Consider the following 20545-nt stretch of genomic DNA (forward strand, 5'->3'; position numbering starts at 1 on the left):
ACAGTACTTCTGATCCATTTTGAGCCATCTATATAAGGACAAACAAAAATCATCTGCAGTGCTGTATAAAAGGTGAATTGCCCAACAGAGAGAATCCAAAAACTAAAAAAAAAAAATTTTTTAAATGAAAGAAAACAACTCAAATATTAACATTATATATTGGAAATCACCATTGCACCAATGAACCATTCAAGACCTATCAGTCATTTTCAAGTGCTCTCACCCCATAAGCTTGTTTTTCAGAAACTGCTTTTGAAGAGAGCTTTTGTCCATCAAGATTTAAAAGTATCTTCTGGAGGACTTCAAAGGTGCATTTAAGTTCTGGTGGGTAGCTCAGGTTCAAACAGTATATGAGTCCAAACAACAGAGCCCATGCTTGTGCAATGTTACCCAAATCAGTGTTAGCCTCCACACCCTCAATCAGGACACCAACGTCCTCTGGGTCATCTTCAGGTTCAGCACCCTCCTTCTGGATGACGTACACCCCCATCACAGTTTGCTCCATGCAGCTTTTTGCCTCGCTGTCCGTATCCTACATGAAAAAATATAAGACAACAAAGTAAAATTTAAGAGATTGTTTAAACAACTGTTTCTATGCTGTTCATAAAATCCAAGTAGTCAAAGTAATAAACAGAAAATTACACCACTAAAGTAGTTGTTAGTAATTACTCCAATACATAAATTATAAAATACACCTCTCATGTCAAAAGAGGTGGCATAATTGACCTCTCACCGGCCCCTCCCCCGAAAGGGCCATTGTCCAATTAAACATTATAGCAACCGTTACTGTGTCCGACAAACATTAATCTCAAGCAAGATGGAGAAGCGGTGTGCCCACCGATACTCCGAGAGATTGTGTCTGGAGGAGTTGTGTTCTTACCATTCACAAAGTCAAAAACAACGTGAATGGATTAAACAGTGTGGATGGCTCCACTCCCAGGTAAATGTACCTAACATTATGAAGCATGTCTGCTCGCACATTTGGGTACCCATTGGTGCGCAGAGGAAACCATTTGTTTGTCGGACGTAGCAAGAGTAACTTAGGGGGACAGGACTCGAGAAAAGGCTAACTGAGCTGCTAAAGTAAAACAGGTATAGAAGTGTTAGTACTAAACAGCTCAAAGTTTCTATTTACAAATACTGATGACCATAGCAATGAAAAAACAACAGGACTTGTTTTAATCCAAGTACAGATTCAAAAGCAATATTGTCTTGATGCATGGTAAATGCATTGTATGTTTGTGTATCAAGTTGAACTACGGTATGCATGAATTTCTTTCCTTCCAATACCAAATTCCAGAAATTCTTTATTGCAACGCTTAATACTGTTTGGTATTCAAGACATCCTTTCCCCAATACCAGGTGTCTTGTTGCTAATCTCAAAATTTTAATTTTAACGATTTGCATTTGAGGCAACGTCACAATTTGTATGAGAATGTTACAGTCAACATGCTGTCACAATGACTCACCAAGTACTCCTTTATTAACTTCTCATAGTCTTCGTTTAGGTAGATGCACAAAGACTTCAAGATGCATGCTCGTCTGGTATGGATGTTGTCATGCTGGAGAGGAGAAGGAGATAATATGAGCCAAAACCAGGCTGTTTTTCTTAAAGCTAGGGTAATCAGTTGACTTGCATAATTATTCTTTAGGTTAGAACCTGGCATGTACCATTTGTTAAGCCGAAACAAAATTGACAACTTCATCTCCAAATAAAAGTCAAAGGAGCTTGCAAAGAAAAGCGTCTGGACTTCTTTAAGTTACTTGAAGACGTTTCACCTCTCATCCGAGAGGCTTCTTCAGTTCTAAGGTCAAATGGTGGAGAGTCCCAGATATAAACCTGGTGGGAGTGTCCCCCCACAGAGGGACAAAAGGACCCCCTGATGATCCTCTAATCGCCTGAGCCAAGGTGTGGAACTGGGTGTGGGTCCCAATCCGCCAGAGTTTCGGGTGAGTTCATTGTGAAACCTGGCCCCACCTTATCATGCGAATTCCTGAGGTCAGATGGCCCAGGGTGTGAGTGGGCGTTAAGGCGTCTGGGAAGGGATCTCAAAACTGGATTATAGATGGCAGAGAGTTGGTGTCGTAAACCACCGCCTCTGTTCAAAGATGGTCGCTCACAGTGGACATAGATGGCTTCTTTCACTCCTCTTTCAAACCATCTGTCCTCTCTGTCCAGAATGTGAACATTGGCATCCTCGAAAGAGTGTCCTTTATCCTTAAGATGCAGATGGACTTCTGGAGATCTGAGTGTGTTGCTGGGTCAGTCAGACACTCAGACAAAAACTGGTTCACCCGAAAGACAAAACACCAAAACACAGACTTAACAATGTGGTGTATGCCGTACAGTGCAGCGAGGAATGCCCAGACCTCTACATTGGAGAGACCAAACAGCCACTTCACAAGCGCATGGCACAACACAGAAGAGCCACCTCCACAGGACAAGATTCAGCTGTCCATCTGCATCTTAAGGATTGCTATAGCAACTCGCACACGCTAGTTTAACTTGCATTACTGCGAGAGGCCGAATGCTTAAAAAAAAGGAGAGAGAAAGAAAGAAGAAATGCAAATGATAATAAAAAAAGTGAAGAAAGACCATGTCTTGCAATAACTGTCATTTAAAATCAAAGTGAATGCTAACAGAGCTAGGTAAAAGTTCAATGAGACAACCATACTAGCTTTAGCTAACTTCATTTACTTTGAAAGTAAATTACAAACGTGTTAAATATTGAATTAAACATATCAATAACCGCTAAAAACACTATAAGACTAACTGCAAAAACGGGTAACAAAAAAATTGAAAAACAATGAGATGGAAATGCTAATAATAATATAAATATAGCCGGAGCAGATTAGAAATCTGATTTTCACTGTATTTGCTCCACTCCCGCTGTCTAATGACTAGTGATGGGTCGTTCGCGAACGAAATGGCTCTTAGAGCCGGCTCTTTGACGTGAACGGCGCGAGCCGGCTCCTTATCGCGAGCCGTCACGTGTTTTTTTTTGTTTTTTTTCTTTCTCTCAGCCTCTCTCTCGCACTTTTTTTCTGCTTCACTCAGCACGCGAGCCTTGTGCTTTACGCTGGGCAGAGGGGGGAGGGGCGGTAGTTACACTCAGTAGCACAGGAACAGAGCCAGAGGGAGAGAAAGAAAGCCAGGGACAACAACGTCACATTAGAAAGGTATAGTAATCATCCACAACTATTTTCAGTTGCAGATGATAAAGGATTCAGAAAGTTTATTCATGCGGGCCCATATGCAGTGGCGGTCCTAGCCCATTTGGCGCCCCGGGCGAACACTCCCTCTGGCGCCCCCCCCCCCCCCCCCCCCCCACACACACACACACACACACACATAAAACATATTTAGGATTATACATTAACATAAAACTGTTGTCGGAACAGAAGAAGAAGAGAAACAAACAGACACACACATATGAAGAGAGAGAGAGTATGCATTGATGCATTGTATGCAAACAGCTACCAAACAGCCATCATAATTCCTCATACAATGAGAACAGGACAAATCAACAATTGACAATGACTAATTAATATTAAAATCTGTAACATAATGTATTGTTTGGAGTTTAGTCTGTTACTGTTGCTATTTTTACCATTTCTTCTTGGAGCAACTGTAATTCACATAATTTCCTTAGGGATTAAAAAAGTGTTTTGATTCTGATTCTGATTGTTTCAGGATGACCTGCCATTATCCAATCACACATCTGCTTACTTGCATCTTTTGCTCGTTTCTCTTCCTCTTTTCTCTAAACTGAGGACCTGATGGCTTCGAACTTTTCTTGTCCATCTTGGTTTTAATTTTGCACTCCAGTATGAACACAAATCCCCCAACTCGAGGATCACCACAACATAACCTAACACACCTACACCTTAGTTCACAGATTCACTTTGTCTAGGGTTTATTTCTGAGATTTCACACAACCCAGGATTCAAATCATGAATACATAATGGGCTTGGATTTACAAAATTATGAACGAAATGTCCTCTATTTGGAAGCAGCCAGCCCCCCTCCCCTTTCGAAGGGCTGTGTGTGAGACATTAAATCAGGGGCGATTTTAGCCCAGTTTTGGAGGTGCTTCAGCCAGGGGCGATTTTAGCCCAGTTTTGGAGGTGCTTCAGCACCCCCAAAATGAATCAAAGCACCCCCAAAGATGTCTTACTTTTTTTGAAAATATTTGCTGTTTGTGGGACACACTACTAAAAGTGTAAAAAGCATACAGTACTTAATTGAGATGGAACATTTTAACAACAAAAGTCCCCCCTCCCAAAATGGTTTGTTCCAGCTTGGCTCTCTCCTACTCGCTCTAGCGCTGTTGCTGCCAGAGCGATGGTGGCTGAGACCACCTTTTTTTAGTATTTTATTTGTTCCTGAGTAAATCGGTTAGGCTGAGATTAAAGTTATAGTTTTTACACAGCTGAATAAACGTCAAGCAGACAACTGATTATCAGAAGTGTGAGATGCTCGAGAATATACTCCGGTGTCCTGTTATATTTTAGATAACAATGAGTTTTTATTAAACTTCACCAAAACAATCTGCAAATTTCATTCAAATTTAATAAACTATCATCTTGTCTTTATTTTTAGTTAGCACAGACCTTAAACACTTAGAGCTGTAAGCTAATGATAGTTATATGAGAGCAGATGCTGCTGGTGCAATAAGCTGTACGCTGTACATCCAATGGATGATGATCTGATTAGTCGACTAATTGCAAAAATAATCGGTGGCTAGTCGACTATCAAAATAATTGTTTGTGGCAGCCCTAGTTGAAAACGTGTTTTCCGACGATGTTTGCTCTGTAGTAAAATTAGCGATATTTGACTCCCCTGTTGATCTCATTGAAATGTATACAGCCTATTTAAAATCTAAAACTTAACATTGTCCGTAGCCTGCTGTTGTTACCACTGTCCTGTTTGAAATGTAATGAGAGAAACTGGTTATTTTGCCATATGTGCATGTGCCGATATTGAACCCAAGGTACTAACTAGCTAACTGACTGGATGCCCATTAACCTTATAACTCCTGTTGTGTGTGTGTGTGTGTGTGTGTGTGTGTGTGTGTGTGTGTGTGTGTGTGTGTGTGTGTGTGTGTGTGTACAGATTGTCAGTCCAAAGAGGGAGAGAGGAAAGAGGGGAACATGAGGACAAAGTACAAGATCAGGAAGTACCAGGTAAGAAAACAGACAGGGAGTACTAACAGGCAAAACAGGAACTGTTAAACTGGCAAAGAAAAAGAAAGACAAACAACTAATACAAACAACTCATACAATCTGGAAGTTGTGTTCTCCCTATATTAAAGCTGCTATACAGAATCTGCAAAACAAACTGGGTTGTCAGCCCTGGCACTGCATTACCATATTGAGCTTCAGTCAGAGGAAGTCACGGTTGCCAAAGACCTTATAAAGCTCAAGAGTAAGGCTGGTGCCATTCAAGATATGTTAACACTGTACAATCTTCTGTATAATCAGATCTTCCCCAAACTGAAAACTGTTATTCAGGTTGCCCTAACAAACCCAGTTAGCAGCTGTAGCTGTGAAAGGTCTTTTAGTGTCTTGAGTCAGCTCCATACCTGGCTGAGAAGGACCACGGGTCAAAGCAGACTCCAGCACCTGGCTGTGATGTCAGTTGAGAAAGAGATGCGTGAGAGACTTGACCACCAAAATGTGACAGACAGATTTTACCAACCTCAAGGTGAGGCGACATAGGTTAAAAGAAAAGAAAAATCTGCAGAGCCATAGTAGTATCTGCAGTAAAGATCTTTTCATACATTGTATACATTGTACCAAAGGCCAAGTGTCTCCATTTTCTAATAATATTTTGTATATTTCAAGGACTCTTCTATTTTTGGATTGTATTTTTTATGTATCTGTATTGTATTATACATACACTTTAGAAGTGAATCTCTGTCCAAAAAAATGCACACAGTTTACTTTTTACTCACTATGAGCATCATTCATCATTTTTCCCCAGTAATTAAGGTTAGGATATGTATTTTTTTTTTATTCCAATCCATTCTTCTTTGACAGCATTTTAATAACCTTGATCAGATTTGATGGTTTTGTTACAGACTTTTCAAAAAAGTGTTTTGCTATTCTTTCAAAAATGTGGGATTAAATTGTGTTAAAATGTACAAAACAGTGATGTCATGTTTTGTGACGAGGACCCAGGCACAGAGAGACTTGATGAATTTAAGAAACTTATGATTTAATAAAGAAATTTGCAGACTTGCACAGAGAGGGTAAAATTATGATGACTGATAATGGAGATGAAGACAACAGACGATGAGGACAGGGAGGAACAGGGGTTTAAATGCACCAAGGAGGCAGTCAGAGAGAACTCGGGACAACTGGAGGCATGAGAAAAGTTTACCTTGCCTGGATGGGCAGCTCTCTGGGTGCTCAGCACCCCCAAAGCTCTGATCCTAGAATCGCCCCTGCATTAAATCATCAAACTGTAAATTATAAATTTTAAATTGTTATTGATCCCTTTACCCCGAGTCCTAAAGTGTATATTTATTTTCTTACTCTTCTTATATTTATTGTTTGTTTACTTTCACTGCTGTAACTGGAGCCTCGTCGTCTCGTCTCTCTATATACTGGACTGTATGTAGCGGAGATGACAATAAAGTTTACTTTGACTTCAGCAGCGAGCAGGCGCACCGAGGGCTCTCGCGCTCACTTTTCTTGTATAGAATTTCAAATTTCAAATTATGAGTCTGTATCATGATGTCTGGTGTTTTCGTGTTTGTTGTTTGTTTTTATTTTGTTTTATTTTGCGAGTTGGTTATTAGATGCTGCTCAAACCAGCCAGAGAATCCCCCGCCGCCCCGCCCTCTCCTCCCTGTGCCGCAAGCAGCAGGCGCACCTCGCAAACGGAGGGCGCCCTTACTCCCAGCAAATGGGCGATAGAAAACCGATCGGTGCCTCTGCCATTCCCAGTATGCGCTGGCTGATGTCGGGGCAGCATGAGTACCAGCAATTTATTTATTTTTTGCCGATGTCCGTGATGCCGCCCCCCCACCACGATGCCGCCCCGGGCAACCGCCCGTGTCGCCTGTATCTAAAACCGCTACTGCCCATATGACAGAGAATATGCATGTTATTTTGTTTTCATATTTTAATTTATATTTAATTGTGTTGTGGTTTGCAGGGTTTTGTGTTGTTTCACTTTAAATTTGCAAAAGGAAAAAGCTGAAAATTTAAATAGTTAAAAGTTGAAATGTGAATAGTTGATTTTTGTATTATATGGTTTATTTATTACATTTTATGTGGAGTGAATAAATAAAAGTATATTTACGGTGGCCCCTAGAGACAAAGCACATACAAACTTCAAATCACGTACGAACTCTGAAGCACGTACAAACTCCAAAACACGTAAAAAACACGTTACAAACTCCAAAACACGTAAAAACTCCAAAACATGTAAAAACACGTACAAACTCAGAAGCACATAAAAACTCAAAACACGTACAAAAGTCAACAGAAGTGCTCCAGAATGCTAGGCGCAGTGTTGAGCTTTTGTTACCTAGTGGCTACACACGCCAGCAAGTACCAACGACCGGATTTGGTGTGTGGTAGTAACAGGTAAATGAACATTGTTTTTAAATTATTTGAATATATATGAGTGCCTGTGTATAAATACACAAACATGCTTTCAATTGTGTAATTTAAGTAATCTAGTAGCTCTGCTTTGGAAGTTCAGTTCATGCTAGAAATGTGTTTTGGAGTTTGTACGTGTTTTGTCTCTAGGGGCCACCGCATATTTATATATAAACATATATAAATAAAACCACTTTTTTTTACGTTAGTAATTCCTTTTGTGCATAATTTAATATTATTGTTAATAATAAATTAATTAAAGCAACAAAACAACCTGAAGAGCCGGTTCGGAGCCGAAAGAGCCGGCTCTTTTTAGTGAGCCGAACCGAAAGAGCCGGATCTCTAAAAAGAGCCGGAAATCCCATCACTACTAATGACAACTTACACATTTGGAATTAAAAACATTGTTAAACAATTAACGGACGGAACAACTTCGTTTGACTAAGATATTTTCAGTTATTTATTACTTACCTGTATTGTGGAAGATTCTGCAGAGGGAAACAGCAGTTCACTGAACACATAACTTTCTCCGCGTTCCCGCCTCTTCACTTCTGGCAAGTTTGAGCATGCGCACTAGGCATCGGTTTTAGAGTTGTTGATTTAAAATAATTACATTTAATTGAACTGAAGAATGCAAATCTAGTTCATTAAACTTTTTTGTTATTTTATGTTAAACCAACAACTGATAATGATTTAAAAACCTAAACTCAATATGTTCATGTTAAATATACAAATGTCTATTGAATTAATCAAACAACTGCCTTAGTTGACTTTTTTGAGTGTAGGCAGTGAGGTGTTTTTGTGTCCGTCTTTGTGATTCCAGGAAAAAGGGGCAGATAGGAGGTCGACGAAGAGCAGACGGAGAGGACATCGAATGGAGACGTCAGGATGGGTTCCGGAAGAAGACTGGCATAATAATCATTTCTTATTGACGCAGTATAAAACCTGTACAGCCCGATGAGGGTCATCCTTTCTGTGAAGACAGATGGCTGCACTCAGAGGTCCAGCGCTTTAACCTGTAATTTCAGCTGCTGAAGCAAATTAAATCTTTTAAACGACACATTTTTCCTGTACTTCCTTCTGAAAATTTTTGAACAAGGTACTTCCCTAGCCATATTTCTATTGCAGAGTATTCTAGTTCATCTCTTTTTCTGCCCCTTAGTAAGTTATATTTTACTTAAATATTGCATATCCACCACTAATAGCAAAACATCCCTCGTGTCTGACCACCATGCACTTACATACAAAAAAAGGCCTTCTCAAGCCACCTGTACCACCACTATGTTTAAAGTTTTGCCCAGGTGTCCTTATGCCAATTCATACCATAGCAGTAGTAGGAAGGATTATGAAAACCAGGATTATATATCCGACTTAACTGTTCCACTGTAGTACTCAGTGGATCTCTCACATCTTATATCAGGGCTGTCATTCCCACATGCACAGCAGGTGCTTTCACAATCATTTGGAGTTGCTCTGCTGCGTGCCTCAGTTCACATGTACCATTGATCACACCAGCTTCTTAGCATCTGTGTTTGTCAAGTTCTCATTCCTTATTTTATTTACTCTTATCCTCATGAGCATCCATGCTTTTTTACATGTGTCATCACTTAAGCCATCACTTGACCTTGCAAACTTTCTCAAACCTTCCTTTCATTTCAAATACTCTTCAAAGTAGTTTTAAAATGGCTAACTGATCATCTGCAGAGGAATGGCTCATTCAAAGAGTTTCACTCAGGTTTCAGTAAAGGTTACATATGTACATATTACACAAATATGTAAGACTGCTTTCTTGCATTTGCACATCATCTCTAAATGTAGAAGCATCCTGTCTCAGAGTGATGCAGAAAAATTAGATCACATATGTATTACCTATAGGCTAGACTATTGTGATTTATTATCATAAGTTATAAGATGAGATAAACCTTCATTAGTCCCACATGTGGAAAATATTTTGGTTACGGCAAAAAGTACAAGTTAAGACAAGTAAAAGTAAGGAGAGAAAAACAATAGAATAGAATAAGATTAAAAAATAGAATAAAATACTATATGCAATAGATCAAAGTACTAATTATACTGTTATATTGGAAGATTGCACTTGGCACTGGGATGTGTCTGTATGCATGTGTGTGGTCACCTGCAGAGACCAGTGGCGGTCCTAGCCTGTTAGGCGCCCTGGGCGAACACCCCCTCTGGCGCCCCCCCACCCCACACACACACGAAGAGGGAGAGAGTATGCATAGTATACAAACAGCTACTAAACAGACATCATACTTCGTCATACAATGAGAACAGGACAAATCAACAATTGACACTGGCTAATTAATATTATATTACTGTATATATTGTTTGGAGTTTAGTCTGTTACTGTTACTATTTTTACCATTTCTTCTTGGAGGAACTGTAACCCACATAATTTCCTTAGGGATTAAGAAAGTATTCTGATTCTTAATGTTTTAGGATACATGACCTGCCATTATCCAATGACACATCTGCTTACCTGTGTCTTTTGCTCGTTCCTCCTTGTAGGAGCCATAATTAAATGTATTGAATTTTAAGGATCACTGGGTTTTTATTTGTTTGGTTGCTATGGTGATGTGTAACGGGAGTCACGTGGGTGCTAGCGGTGACTTTAAGAGGGCGTTGTCAGTCTGTCATTCACTGGTTTGATTTTGACAGAGAGGAGGGCTGGGTAGCATAGTTTTTGTTGACCGCAGCACAACGAGTTTCCCCTTGTTGAATTAGAGCCTGTGATGTTTTAAGAGTTTGAATCGCGAGCCGATCACATTGCTCTGTAAACTTTTCAAGCACTTTAATAAACAAGCAAGCAATTCCACCTCTGGCATTACTGCGTAAAGTTGACAGCGCGTCAGGCAAATAGGCAGGCTCCATCCCCGGCCTCTAGCGACTGTGGAAGTCGCTACACTCCTCTTCTTTTCTCTTTTTTTAAATTTTAAAAACGGGTTGTGTGTGAGACTTTAAATAAACAAAATATACATTTTAAATTGTTATTGATCCCTTTACCCCGAGTCCTAAAGTGTATATTTATTTTTTTTACTCTTAAATATTTATTGTTTGTTTTCTTGCACTGCTGTAACTGGAGCCTCGTCGTCTCGTCTCTCTATATACTGGACTGTATGTAGCGGAGATGACAATAAAGTTTACTTTGACTTCAGCAGCAAGCAGGCGCACCGAGGGCTCTTACGCTCACTTTTCGTGTATAGAATTTTGAAAAAACATCGGTGCAAATAATAAGTCTGTATCATGATGTCTGGTGTTTTCGTGTTTGTTGTTTGTTTTTATTTTTGTTTTATTTTGAGAGTTGGTAATTTTTGCTGCTCCAGCCAGCCAGAGAATCCCCCGTCGCCCCGCCCTCTCCTCCCTGTGCCGCAAGCAGCAGGCGCACCTCGCAAACGGAGGGCGCCCTTACTCCCATGGGCGATAGAAAATCGATCGGTGCCTATGCCATTCCCAATATGGGCTCGCATGATGTCGGGGCAGCATGAGTACAAGCAATTTATTTTTTTTTACCGATGCCCGTGATGCCGCCCCCCACCACGATGCCGCCCCGGGCAACTGCCCGTGTCGCCCGTATCTAAAACCGCTACTATTCACTCCACACACAGAGATGCAAAAACTTTTTAATGTTGTACAGATACGAGGATGTTTTAAATGTAATTCCCCCCTCAAATTGTATCCCCGTTCCCTTTCAGAAAACATTTTTAGAATATTGTCAGGAAGCAGGTTATTTATTGCTTTATATATAATTTGTGCAGTGAGAAAATGAAGATCTGTGAATTTTAGAATTTTTGATTTTAAGAATAGTGGATTTGTATGATCTCTGTAACCAGTTTTATGGATTATCCTTATGGCCCTTTTTTGTAATATAAAGATTGATGATAGCGAACATTTCTAAGTATTGCCCCACACCTCTGCATAGTAATTCAAATACGGTGCAATCAGGGAACAATAGAGAATGTGGAGTAATTTGTGGTCCAGAATGTGTTTTACTTTACTCAAGATTGAGACGCTTCTTGAAATTTTGTTATGTATATGATTTATATGAGACTTCCAGTTTAATTTATCATCTATAATCACACCAAGAAATTTATGTTGAAGTACTCTTTCAATTTCCACACCATCTATATGAATCTGCACTTGTGCATTTCTAAGGGAATTCCCAAATAAGATTATTTTAGTTTTACTTAGATTTAGCGATAGTTTGTTCCTGTTAAACCATTTTTTAATTTTGCACATTTCTGAAGTAATTGTATCCAGCAGCTCCTTTAGATTCCCCCAGAACAAAAATATTGTGTCATCTGCAAATAATACTAATTTTAATATATCAGATGCCTTACAAATATCATTTATATAAATAATAAATAATTTTGGACCCAGTACAGACTTTGTGGAACACCACAAGCAATGTCCAAGCATGATGAGGAATGGACACCCAGCTTCACAAATTGTTTCCTGTCACTTAAATAATTTTTCACCCATTGCAGTACAACCCCCCTGATCCCGTACCGTTCCAGTTTATTAATTAATATGACATGATTGATTGTGTCGAATGCTTTCTTGAGATCCAGAAATACTCCAGCTGCATACTGTTTCTGATCTATAGCATTCGTAATCTCCTCAATTGATTCGATTAATGCCAGAGATGTTGATCTTTTTGATCTGAATCCATATTGACTGTCAGAGAGTAATTTATATTTATCTAAGAATTTGTCTAATCGTTTATTAAACAGGTTTTCTAGGATTTTGGAGAACTGTGGGAGTAAAGAAACAGCCCTGTAATTTGTGAAGTGGTGTCTATTCCCAGTTTTATACAGCGGCACAACTTTAGCTATTTTCATTTTGTTTGGCACTTTTCCCGTCTGAAATGATAAGTTGCAAATATATGTTAGAGGTCCTACAATTCCTTCAATGACCTTGACGATTTTCATGTCAATATCATTACAATCAGTTGATGTTTTATATTTACACATGTGTACAATGTCAATTATGTCTTTTTCCTCCACTGATGTGAGGAACATTGAGTTAGGGTTCCTATCAATCAGGTTTTCACTACAGTCTACTGATGGCAGTGACTCAGGAATTTGTTCTGCCAGTTTTGGTTCAATATTTACAAAATAATGATTAAAGCTGTTGACCTTATCAGCAGTGTTTTCCATAATATTGCCATTGTCGATAAAGTATTGAGGATAACTTTGCTGTCCAGAATTATTTTTAATGATACCATTTAAAACATCCCATATTCCCTTCATATTATGTTTATTGTTGTTCAATATTTTACTACAATACTCCTTTCTACATACACGTATAATATTGATCAACTTATTTTTGTATTTTTTATATTTATTTTTCAGCATCTTTTGTTCGTTGTTTTAGGAATTCCCTATAGAGTGTATTTTTCTTTTTACATGCATTTTGTAAACCCTTAGTGATCCATGGTCTATCTGAATATTTGTGCTTTCTGTTGTATTTTATTGTTGGACAGTTTTTATCGTACAATTCCATGAATATTCTTAAAAATATGCCATATGCAATATCAATATCAGTTTCTTTGTACACATTGTCCCAGTCCTGATTTAATAGATCATTCTTAAGTGCATTCATAGTTTCTTCTGTCCTTACACGTCTGTATCTCAGTTGTTCTTCATGCTGATTTTTCTTATAATTAGTGTCATAAACTGCAAAAACTGGTAGGTGATCACTGATGTCATTAATTAATAATCCGCTCACAATGTTGTTTTCCATATTGTTAGTGAAAATATTGTCAAGTAAGGTGGCACAATGTGGTGTAATTCTGCTAGGCCTGGTTATTTTAGGATGTAAACTCAAACTGTACATAGTGTTTAGGAATTCGTCAGTCATTTTATGCTTTTTCGGATTCAACAGGTCAATATTAAAATCACCACAGATAAACATGACTTTTTGATTTGTTTTAGAGAACATTTCCTCTATGAAGTCATTAAATACTTGAATGCTAGAGCCAGGTGTTCTATATATACAGCTAATTATTACATTTTTCTCTTTTTCCTTATAAATTTCAATTGTTATACATTCTAATAAATTATCAATTACAGTTGTCATGCTTTCTACCACCTTGTAATTTAGGTTTTTATCCACATACACAGCTACCCCCTCCACTCTTGTTCCTTCTATTTACAAAATTCACTTCATATCCCTCCAGTCCAAAGTCCAGTCCTTTCTCCACATTGATCCATGTTTCAGAAATGGCAATAATTCCAAATGGATTTGTCAACTCATTTAGATATTCCTTTATATTGTTGAAGTTGGCATACAGACTTCTGCTATTAAAATGGATTATTGATAATTTATTTTCCGTGTTGATGGTGTGCTTAAACTGTTCATCAGTAAAGTAGCAGCAGTTACTGTTGATGTTGTAGAAGAAGTTATTTTCCGGGTCTATATCCTTTTCTAAGTCTAGAACATTATGGTCTGTGTATCGAAATGTTTTCAGTTCCAGATTATCATAAAGAGAATTCCAATGAGTTATATTGATATTGTTGTCGGTGTGAAGTAGCGTGACATAAGCAGCATGGAAGGTGATAGGAAGACAGCATCTGCAGACTGTTCAAGTTTCTTTTAAGTATTCTTTATTTCCTGGTGTCGCCTTTCAACAATTATTTCACAAAAACATCAGAACCTTTCAGTCAAAATCTCACCTGCTTTATATAGAATTCTACTCACACCTGGATCTCATTAACCTCCACCATTGGGAAAACAGGGTAGACTAAATAACACAGTCTAGTCCAAAGAAACAGGAATAAAATCATTTTTCCACTTAACAAACTCATTCACCCAACTAAACAGTTTGAAAAAGTCAATCTCTTCACTTACTGACTCATGAGGTTATTTAAATGAAATAAACAATTTTACACAAAAGAAACACCCCTTCATTTGGTTACACCCAATTGACATGATCAGTGACATCATATCCTATAAAATCAGGAAGTACTGGGGCGGCCATTCCCACATACCTGTTTTACACATAGGACCTGTCCAGAGGAACACACACAATGGTAAGTATAACCAAACTACATAAACAAATGAAAGATTCAAATCAATTAATGATGAAGTGACATTTAGCTCATTTGCACAGATGAAATGAATATAACCAATGCTACCACAAACAGACCCGGGATAGTATGTAGAGCCAAGGCTACATGTGCTGTGTTTACATTAAAGCATTATGAAAGACTATAGGATAACAGAACACAGAATAACAACATACACAAGTGACAAATGGCAAATGACTTCTCTCCCAGCCACTTTGTCACATCCCCCCCCCCCCCCCCCCCCCCCTTAAGTCTGTTACTCTTCATAGGAACGGGAAAGGATGTCTGCCACAACATTCTTTTTCCCTGCTCTATACTGAATCTTAAAACAATAGGGCTGCAGTGAAAGATACCACCTCGTGATTCTTGCGTTGGTGTCTCTCATTCTGCTCATCCACTGCAAAGCTCAATGATCGGTTTCAAGCACAAATTCACCTCCCAGTAGATAGTATTTCAGAGTGTCCAAAGCCCATTTTATTGCCAAAGCTTCTTTTTCAATTGTGGAATACTTCATTTCTCTGGGGAAGAGCTTACGGCTTATGTACTGCACAGGTCTTTGGTCCTCTCCGTCACCTTGCAGCAACACAGCTCCCAGCCCAACTCCTGAAGCATCAGTCTGTACAATAAATGGGCACGTAAAGTCCGGACACTGCAACACAGGCTCATTACACAAACAGTTTTTCAAATCCATGAATGCAGCCTCACACTCTGGAGTCCATTTAATTTTGTTGGGGCATGATTTACGAGTTAAATCACTAAGAATAGCTGATCTGGTAGAGAAATTGGGGATGAAACGACAATACCAGCCAGCTAAACCCAGGAAGGATCTCAACTTTTTCTTTGTAGTTGGGAGGAGGACAAGAGGCAAGGTTCTCGACCTTACTCACCTGAGGGCGGATGACCCCACCCCCAATGACGTATCCCAGGTACTCCACCTCGGTCTGTGCAATGTGACACTTTCCAGGGTTGATGACTAGTCCAGCTGTTCTGATGCGTTGCAGGACATCAGCCAGATGTTTCACATGGTCCTCCCATGTCTCGCTGAATACCACAATGTCGTCAATATACGCTGCTGCATAGCCATCAGCTCCTTTCAGAACCAAGTCCACCAGCCTCTGGAACGTGGCTGGAGCTCCATGTAGTCCGAAAGGCATAGTTCTGAAACGATAAAGTCCGCTGGGAACCCTGAATGTAGTTAAATCCCTTGTGGACTCTGTTAGGGGGACTTGCCAATAACCTTTACAAAGGTCGAGTGTTGTGAGGTACTTAGCATTACCCAAGCGCTCAATCAATTCATCCACTCTTGGCATAGGATATGCATCAAAAACAGAGACAGCATTAAGTTTTGAGAAGTCAACACAAAATCTCTGTCTTGCATCATTTTTCTCGGGGACGAGTACCACAGGGCTACACCACTCACCTCTAGATGGCTCTATAATCCCCGTTGCAAGCATTTCTTCCACCTCCTGTTTCAATGCTGGCATTAGCTTTGCTGGAACTCTGGAGGTGGTATCCCTGATGGGTGGTTGATTCGGACAACGCAGGCATATGTCATGCTGAATAAGATGGGTGTAGCCTGGCTTTGTGCTGAAAAGCTCCTGTGGGCATTATTGGCCGCGAGCTCCTCCTGCAGTTCTGGTGATAAGATGGCTCAAAATCCGGAAATAGCTCTTCTACAGTACTGGTGGAGAAGAATTGCTCTTTGAGGCTCTTCTTCCTGCAGTACAACACGAGCCCTACAAACGGAAGTGATTGCTCTGGCTTCTCAATCCACTCCCTCAACATGTTGACATGAAACACCTGGTGTTTTTACAGACGATTCTGGCATATTGAGCTCATAAGTGACAGGGCCAACCCTCCTGTTTATCACAAATGGCCCCTGCCATTTGGCTAAGAGACTGCTTTCAGTGGTTGGCAAAAGCAGCAACACTTTTTGTCCTTCTTTAAAGGCCCTCCTGCGAGCAGTCTTATCATAGTTCTGTTTTTGACGTTGTTGGGCACTTACTAGGTGACAATGAGCCAGTTCCTGAAACTGTTCAAGCTTGTCCCTCATTTTCAACACATAAGAGAGGGAAGAGCACTGTTTTTCAGGGCTAGCTTCCTCCCAAGCTTCCCTAAGTACATCCAGTGGCCCTCTGACATTATGGCCATACAAGAGCTGAAATGGAGAAAATCCAGTTGATGCTTGTGGTACCTCTCTATAGGCGAATAGCAAAAATGGAAGCCATTGGTCCCAGTCTTTTCCTGATTCTCTTACGAACCTCCTCAGCATTGATTTCAGGGTTTTATTAAACCTCTCAACAAGTCCATCAGTTTGTGGATGATAAGGGCTCGCTTGATTCCAGTATTCCCAGAAGTTTGTAGACTTCCTTCAACAGGTTGGAAGTGAAGTTTGAGCCTTGGTCTGTCAAGATTTCTTTGGGAATACCCACCCTTGAAAACATCTGTATCAGACAATTAGCTATTTGGTGGGCTTTGACCCTTCTCAATGGGAAAGCTTCAGGATACCTTGTTGCATAATCACAGATCACTAGAATGTACCTATGCCCTGAACTACTTCTCTCCAATGGGCCAACAATATCCATGGCAACACGAGAGAAGGGGATGTCTATCACAGGCATAGGAATGAGTGGGGCTCTGTCTCCTTTCCTACTCGGGGCTGTCAACTGACACTGTGGACATGATTTGCAAAACTGGACAGTGGTCTGAAAATTGCTGTGGCCAAAAAAAAACGAGTTACCATTCTGGAAAGGTTTTAAGATGTCCTAAATGGCCTGCCCAAGGAACTGAATGAGCCAACTGCAAGACTACAGGCCTTAAGCTTTTGGGAACAACCAACTGGTCACCAACTTTGCTACGACAATATAGTCGTTCGTTCTTAACAATGAATACTTCCCGTACTCTGTCTGTAATCTGAGCTGATTCTTGGGTGCTCTTAGCAAACAGGGGTGCTAAAGAGGGGTCCTCCCTTTGGAGTTGGACAATATTGCTCGGGACAACCAAGAGCTCATCAATCTCTGGTTCAGGAAGTGACTCAACAATTTCTGTCTCCCTCACTTTTTCCTGTCTTCTCTGCATTTTACTTTTCTTTATATGCGGCCTACTGAGTCTGTCAATATCTGGAATTTCACTGTCTGCATAGGGCAACTCACTCAAACCTAGCTCAGAATGAGAAGCTTATTACCAGACCTAGTGACTACTAGCAGACCTTCACATGGAACATGCAGATTCTTCTCTTCTCTGTCCTTCTCTGTCTTTGCTAATAACTCCCCAAGAATTGGCATGTCCCGGCCCAACACAATCTGGTAGGGAAGTTTATCCATTACTCCAACTGCAAGTACATACTCCCTTTTCATTAACTTGAAGGCAAACGTTGGCAATAGGATAATCAACATTATCACCGTGAACACACCAGACTTTCACTTTACCACAAATGTGGTGTCGCTAAGGGAGACAATCTTGTCTGACAAGTGTGCAGCTACTGCCTGAATCCAAGAGGGCAACACACGGTTTTCCCTCAATGAAAACACAGATAGTGTGCTCCTGATCACTGGAGGGTACTAGAGACTCTGTTTCTTCCTCTAGCAAGTCAAAACACTGTGGTGAAAGACACATGTAAGTCTTACTGACTTGCTGACCTGGGCAATCTGCCTTAAAGTGACCTGCTTGACCACAGGCATGACACACCAACGGGCCTCTCTGCTTTACTTCTCTAGCACGGCTACTGCTAGTGATTGGGAAACTTTGTTTAGGGCTTTTAGCTCTGTACCCATTCCCACCCCCTAACTTACCCACAAATACAGGGGCTGAACTGGGTTTTCCTACCATGTACCCTTTTTGTGATCGTCGGCTGCAAGAAAGCCTCTGCCATCTCTGCAGCTTCTTTTGAAGTGGTGGGGTTGCGGCTCTTTCACCCAGGTCCTCAGCTCTGGGTTAAGAAACTCTGAGAAACTGCTCCATCACTATGACATCTCCTATTTGGTCCTTTGTCTTCTCCTTTGGAAGCATCCACTTTTCATATAGGTCTTTAAGGCGCGTTCGCAGCTCTTTGGGTGTCTCATCGTCCTTCACCGTCATGTTGCGGAATCTGATTCGGTAAGTCTCAGCACTTATTTCAAATTTTTCAAGAACGGCAGTTTTTACTTTATCATAGTGCATTGTCTCTTCAGTGTCCATAGCAACATATGCCGCACGTGCTTTACCACTAAGAAGTGGAGCCAGATGCAGTGCCCATTCTTCTTGTGGCCACTGACATCCTGTTGCAATCCTCTCAAAAGTGGTTAAATAATGTTCAATATCTTCATCCTCACCATAGGGCTGCATCTTCGGGCCTTTCCAGCCGCTTACTCTGCCCAGATTGGATGACTGTGGTGCTGTGGAAGACTCAGGGGGGTTTCCTCTCTGTTGAACAGGTTGCTGCACCTTTTGCCGCACTGAGGGGCTCAGAGGCGTGCCGGAATCAGCTACTGCACCTTCCAACAGCATCTGATGCTCCCGGCGCTCCGACTGGACCTCCTGTTGCAGTTGGCTGAACTGGTGTTGCATTCTACGCCACCGTTCATCCTGGTGTTGTCTGTCCTGGTCCCATTTTGCCTCACGGTCAGCATGCTGTTGCATCAGGCCTTTTAATAAAGTTGAGAGCTCTGAGAGACTTTGTGCTTCCGTGCTGTGCTCACCCGTGGCTTCTGGCACGTTGCCATCATCTTGGGCCTCCTCTGGGGGAAAATCTGTTGGCCCTTGAGGTTTGCTTGACTTGGTTGATTTCTGCATTGTTATCACCTATTGGCCTGGAGCCACTGCTGCCACCATTTGTGAGGTAGCGTGACATAAGCAGCATGGAAGGTGATAGGAAGACAGCATCTGCAGACTGTTCAAGTTTCTTTTAAGTATTCTTTATTTCCTGGCGTCGCCTTTCAACAATTATTTCACAAAAACATCAGAACCTCTCAGTCAAAATCTCACCTGCTTTATATAGAATTCTACTCACATCTGGATCTCATTAACCTCCACCATTGGGAAAACAGGGTAGACTAAATAACACAGTCTAGTCCAAAGAAACAGGAATAAAATCATTTTTCCACTTGACAAACTCATTCACCCAACTAACAGTTTGAAAAGTCAATCTCTTCACTTACTGACTCATGAGGTTATTTAAATGAAATAAACAATTTTACACAAAAGAAACACCCCTTCATTTGGTTACACCCAATTGACATGATCAGTGACATCATATCCTATAAAATCAGGAAGTACTGGGGCGGCCATTCCCACATACCTGTTTTACACATAGGACCTGTCTAGAGGAACACACACAATGGTAAGTATAACCAAACTACATAAACAAATGAAAGATTCAAATCAATTAATGATGAAGTGACATTTAGCTTTAAGTACATTTGCACAGATGAAATGAATATAACCAATGCTACCACAAACAGACCCGGGATAGTATGTAGAGCCAAGGCTACATGTGCTGTGTTCAGTAGCGGTCCTAGCCTGTTTGGCGTCCTGGGCGAACACCCCCTCTGGCGCCCCCCCCCCCCCCCCCCTCACACACACGAAGAGAGAGACGAAGTATGCATTGTATGCAAACGTTGTATGCAAACGGCTACTAAACAGACATCATAATTCGTCATACAATGAGAACAGGACAAATCAACAATTGACACTGACTAATTAATATTATATTATTGTATATATTGTTTGGAGTTTAGTCTGTTACTGTTACTATTTTTACCATTTCTTCTTGGAGGAACTGTAACCCAAATAATTTCCTTAGGGATTAAGAAAGTATCCTGATTCTTAATGTTTTAGGATACATGACCTGCCATTATCCAATGACACAT

The 20545-nt window shown here is 40.4% G+C and overlaps 1 protein-coding gene and 4 long non-coding RNA genes across 5 annotated transcripts in view; 3 read left to right on the forward strand and 2 right to left on the reverse strand.

The window, feature by feature from the left end:
* Window positions 1-8781, forward strand: part of LOC146509956 (uncharacterized) — a 28669-nt gene extending 19888 nt beyond the window's left edge. Inside the window, exon 3 of the long non-coding RNA XR_014876420.1 lies at window positions 8438-8781. This is a non-coding gene — a long non-coding RNA (uncharacterized LOC146509956). The remainder of the gene's footprint in view (window positions 1-8437) is intronic.
* LOC146509953 (uncharacterized) overlaps window positions 1-20545 on the forward strand; it is a 119613-nt gene that overhangs the window by 40487 nt on the left and 58581 nt on the right. The window lies entirely within an intron of this gene.
* Window positions 417-1712, reverse strand: LOC146509958 (uncharacterized). The gene is made up of 2 exons (XR_014876421.1): window positions 1470-1712; window positions 417-532 (listed from the first exon to the last, which is right to left on the reverse strand). It is a non-coding gene; the product is annotated as an uncharacterized LOC146509958 (long non-coding RNA).
* LOC146509959 (uncharacterized) lies at window positions 5114-7063 on the reverse strand. Its single transcript, XR_014876422.1, has 2 exons — window positions 6386-7063; window positions 5114-5629 (listed from the first exon to the last, which is right to left on the reverse strand). It is a non-coding gene; the product is annotated as an uncharacterized LOC146509959 (long non-coding RNA).
* On the forward strand, window positions 13589-19394 carry LOC146509960 (uncharacterized). The gene is made up of 3 exons (XM_085174469.1): window positions 13589-14667; window positions 18705-18794; window positions 19015-19394. The coding sequence occupies exons 1-3, from the start codon at window positions 14561-14563 to the stop codon at window positions 19229-19231; spliced, it is 414 nt and encodes a 137-aa protein (XP_085030595.1). The 5' UTR covers window positions 13589-14560; the 3' UTR covers window positions 19232-19394.

The sequence above is a fragment of the Neolamprologus multifasciatus genome, chromosome 10 (genome assembly GCF_963576455.1).
Source record: "Neolamprologus multifasciatus chromosome 10, fNeoMul1.2, whole genome shotgun sequence".
In the NCBI taxonomy this organism is placed as follows: Eukaryota; Metazoa; Chordata; class Actinopteri; order Cichliformes; family Cichlidae; genus Neolamprologus; species Neolamprologus multifasciatus.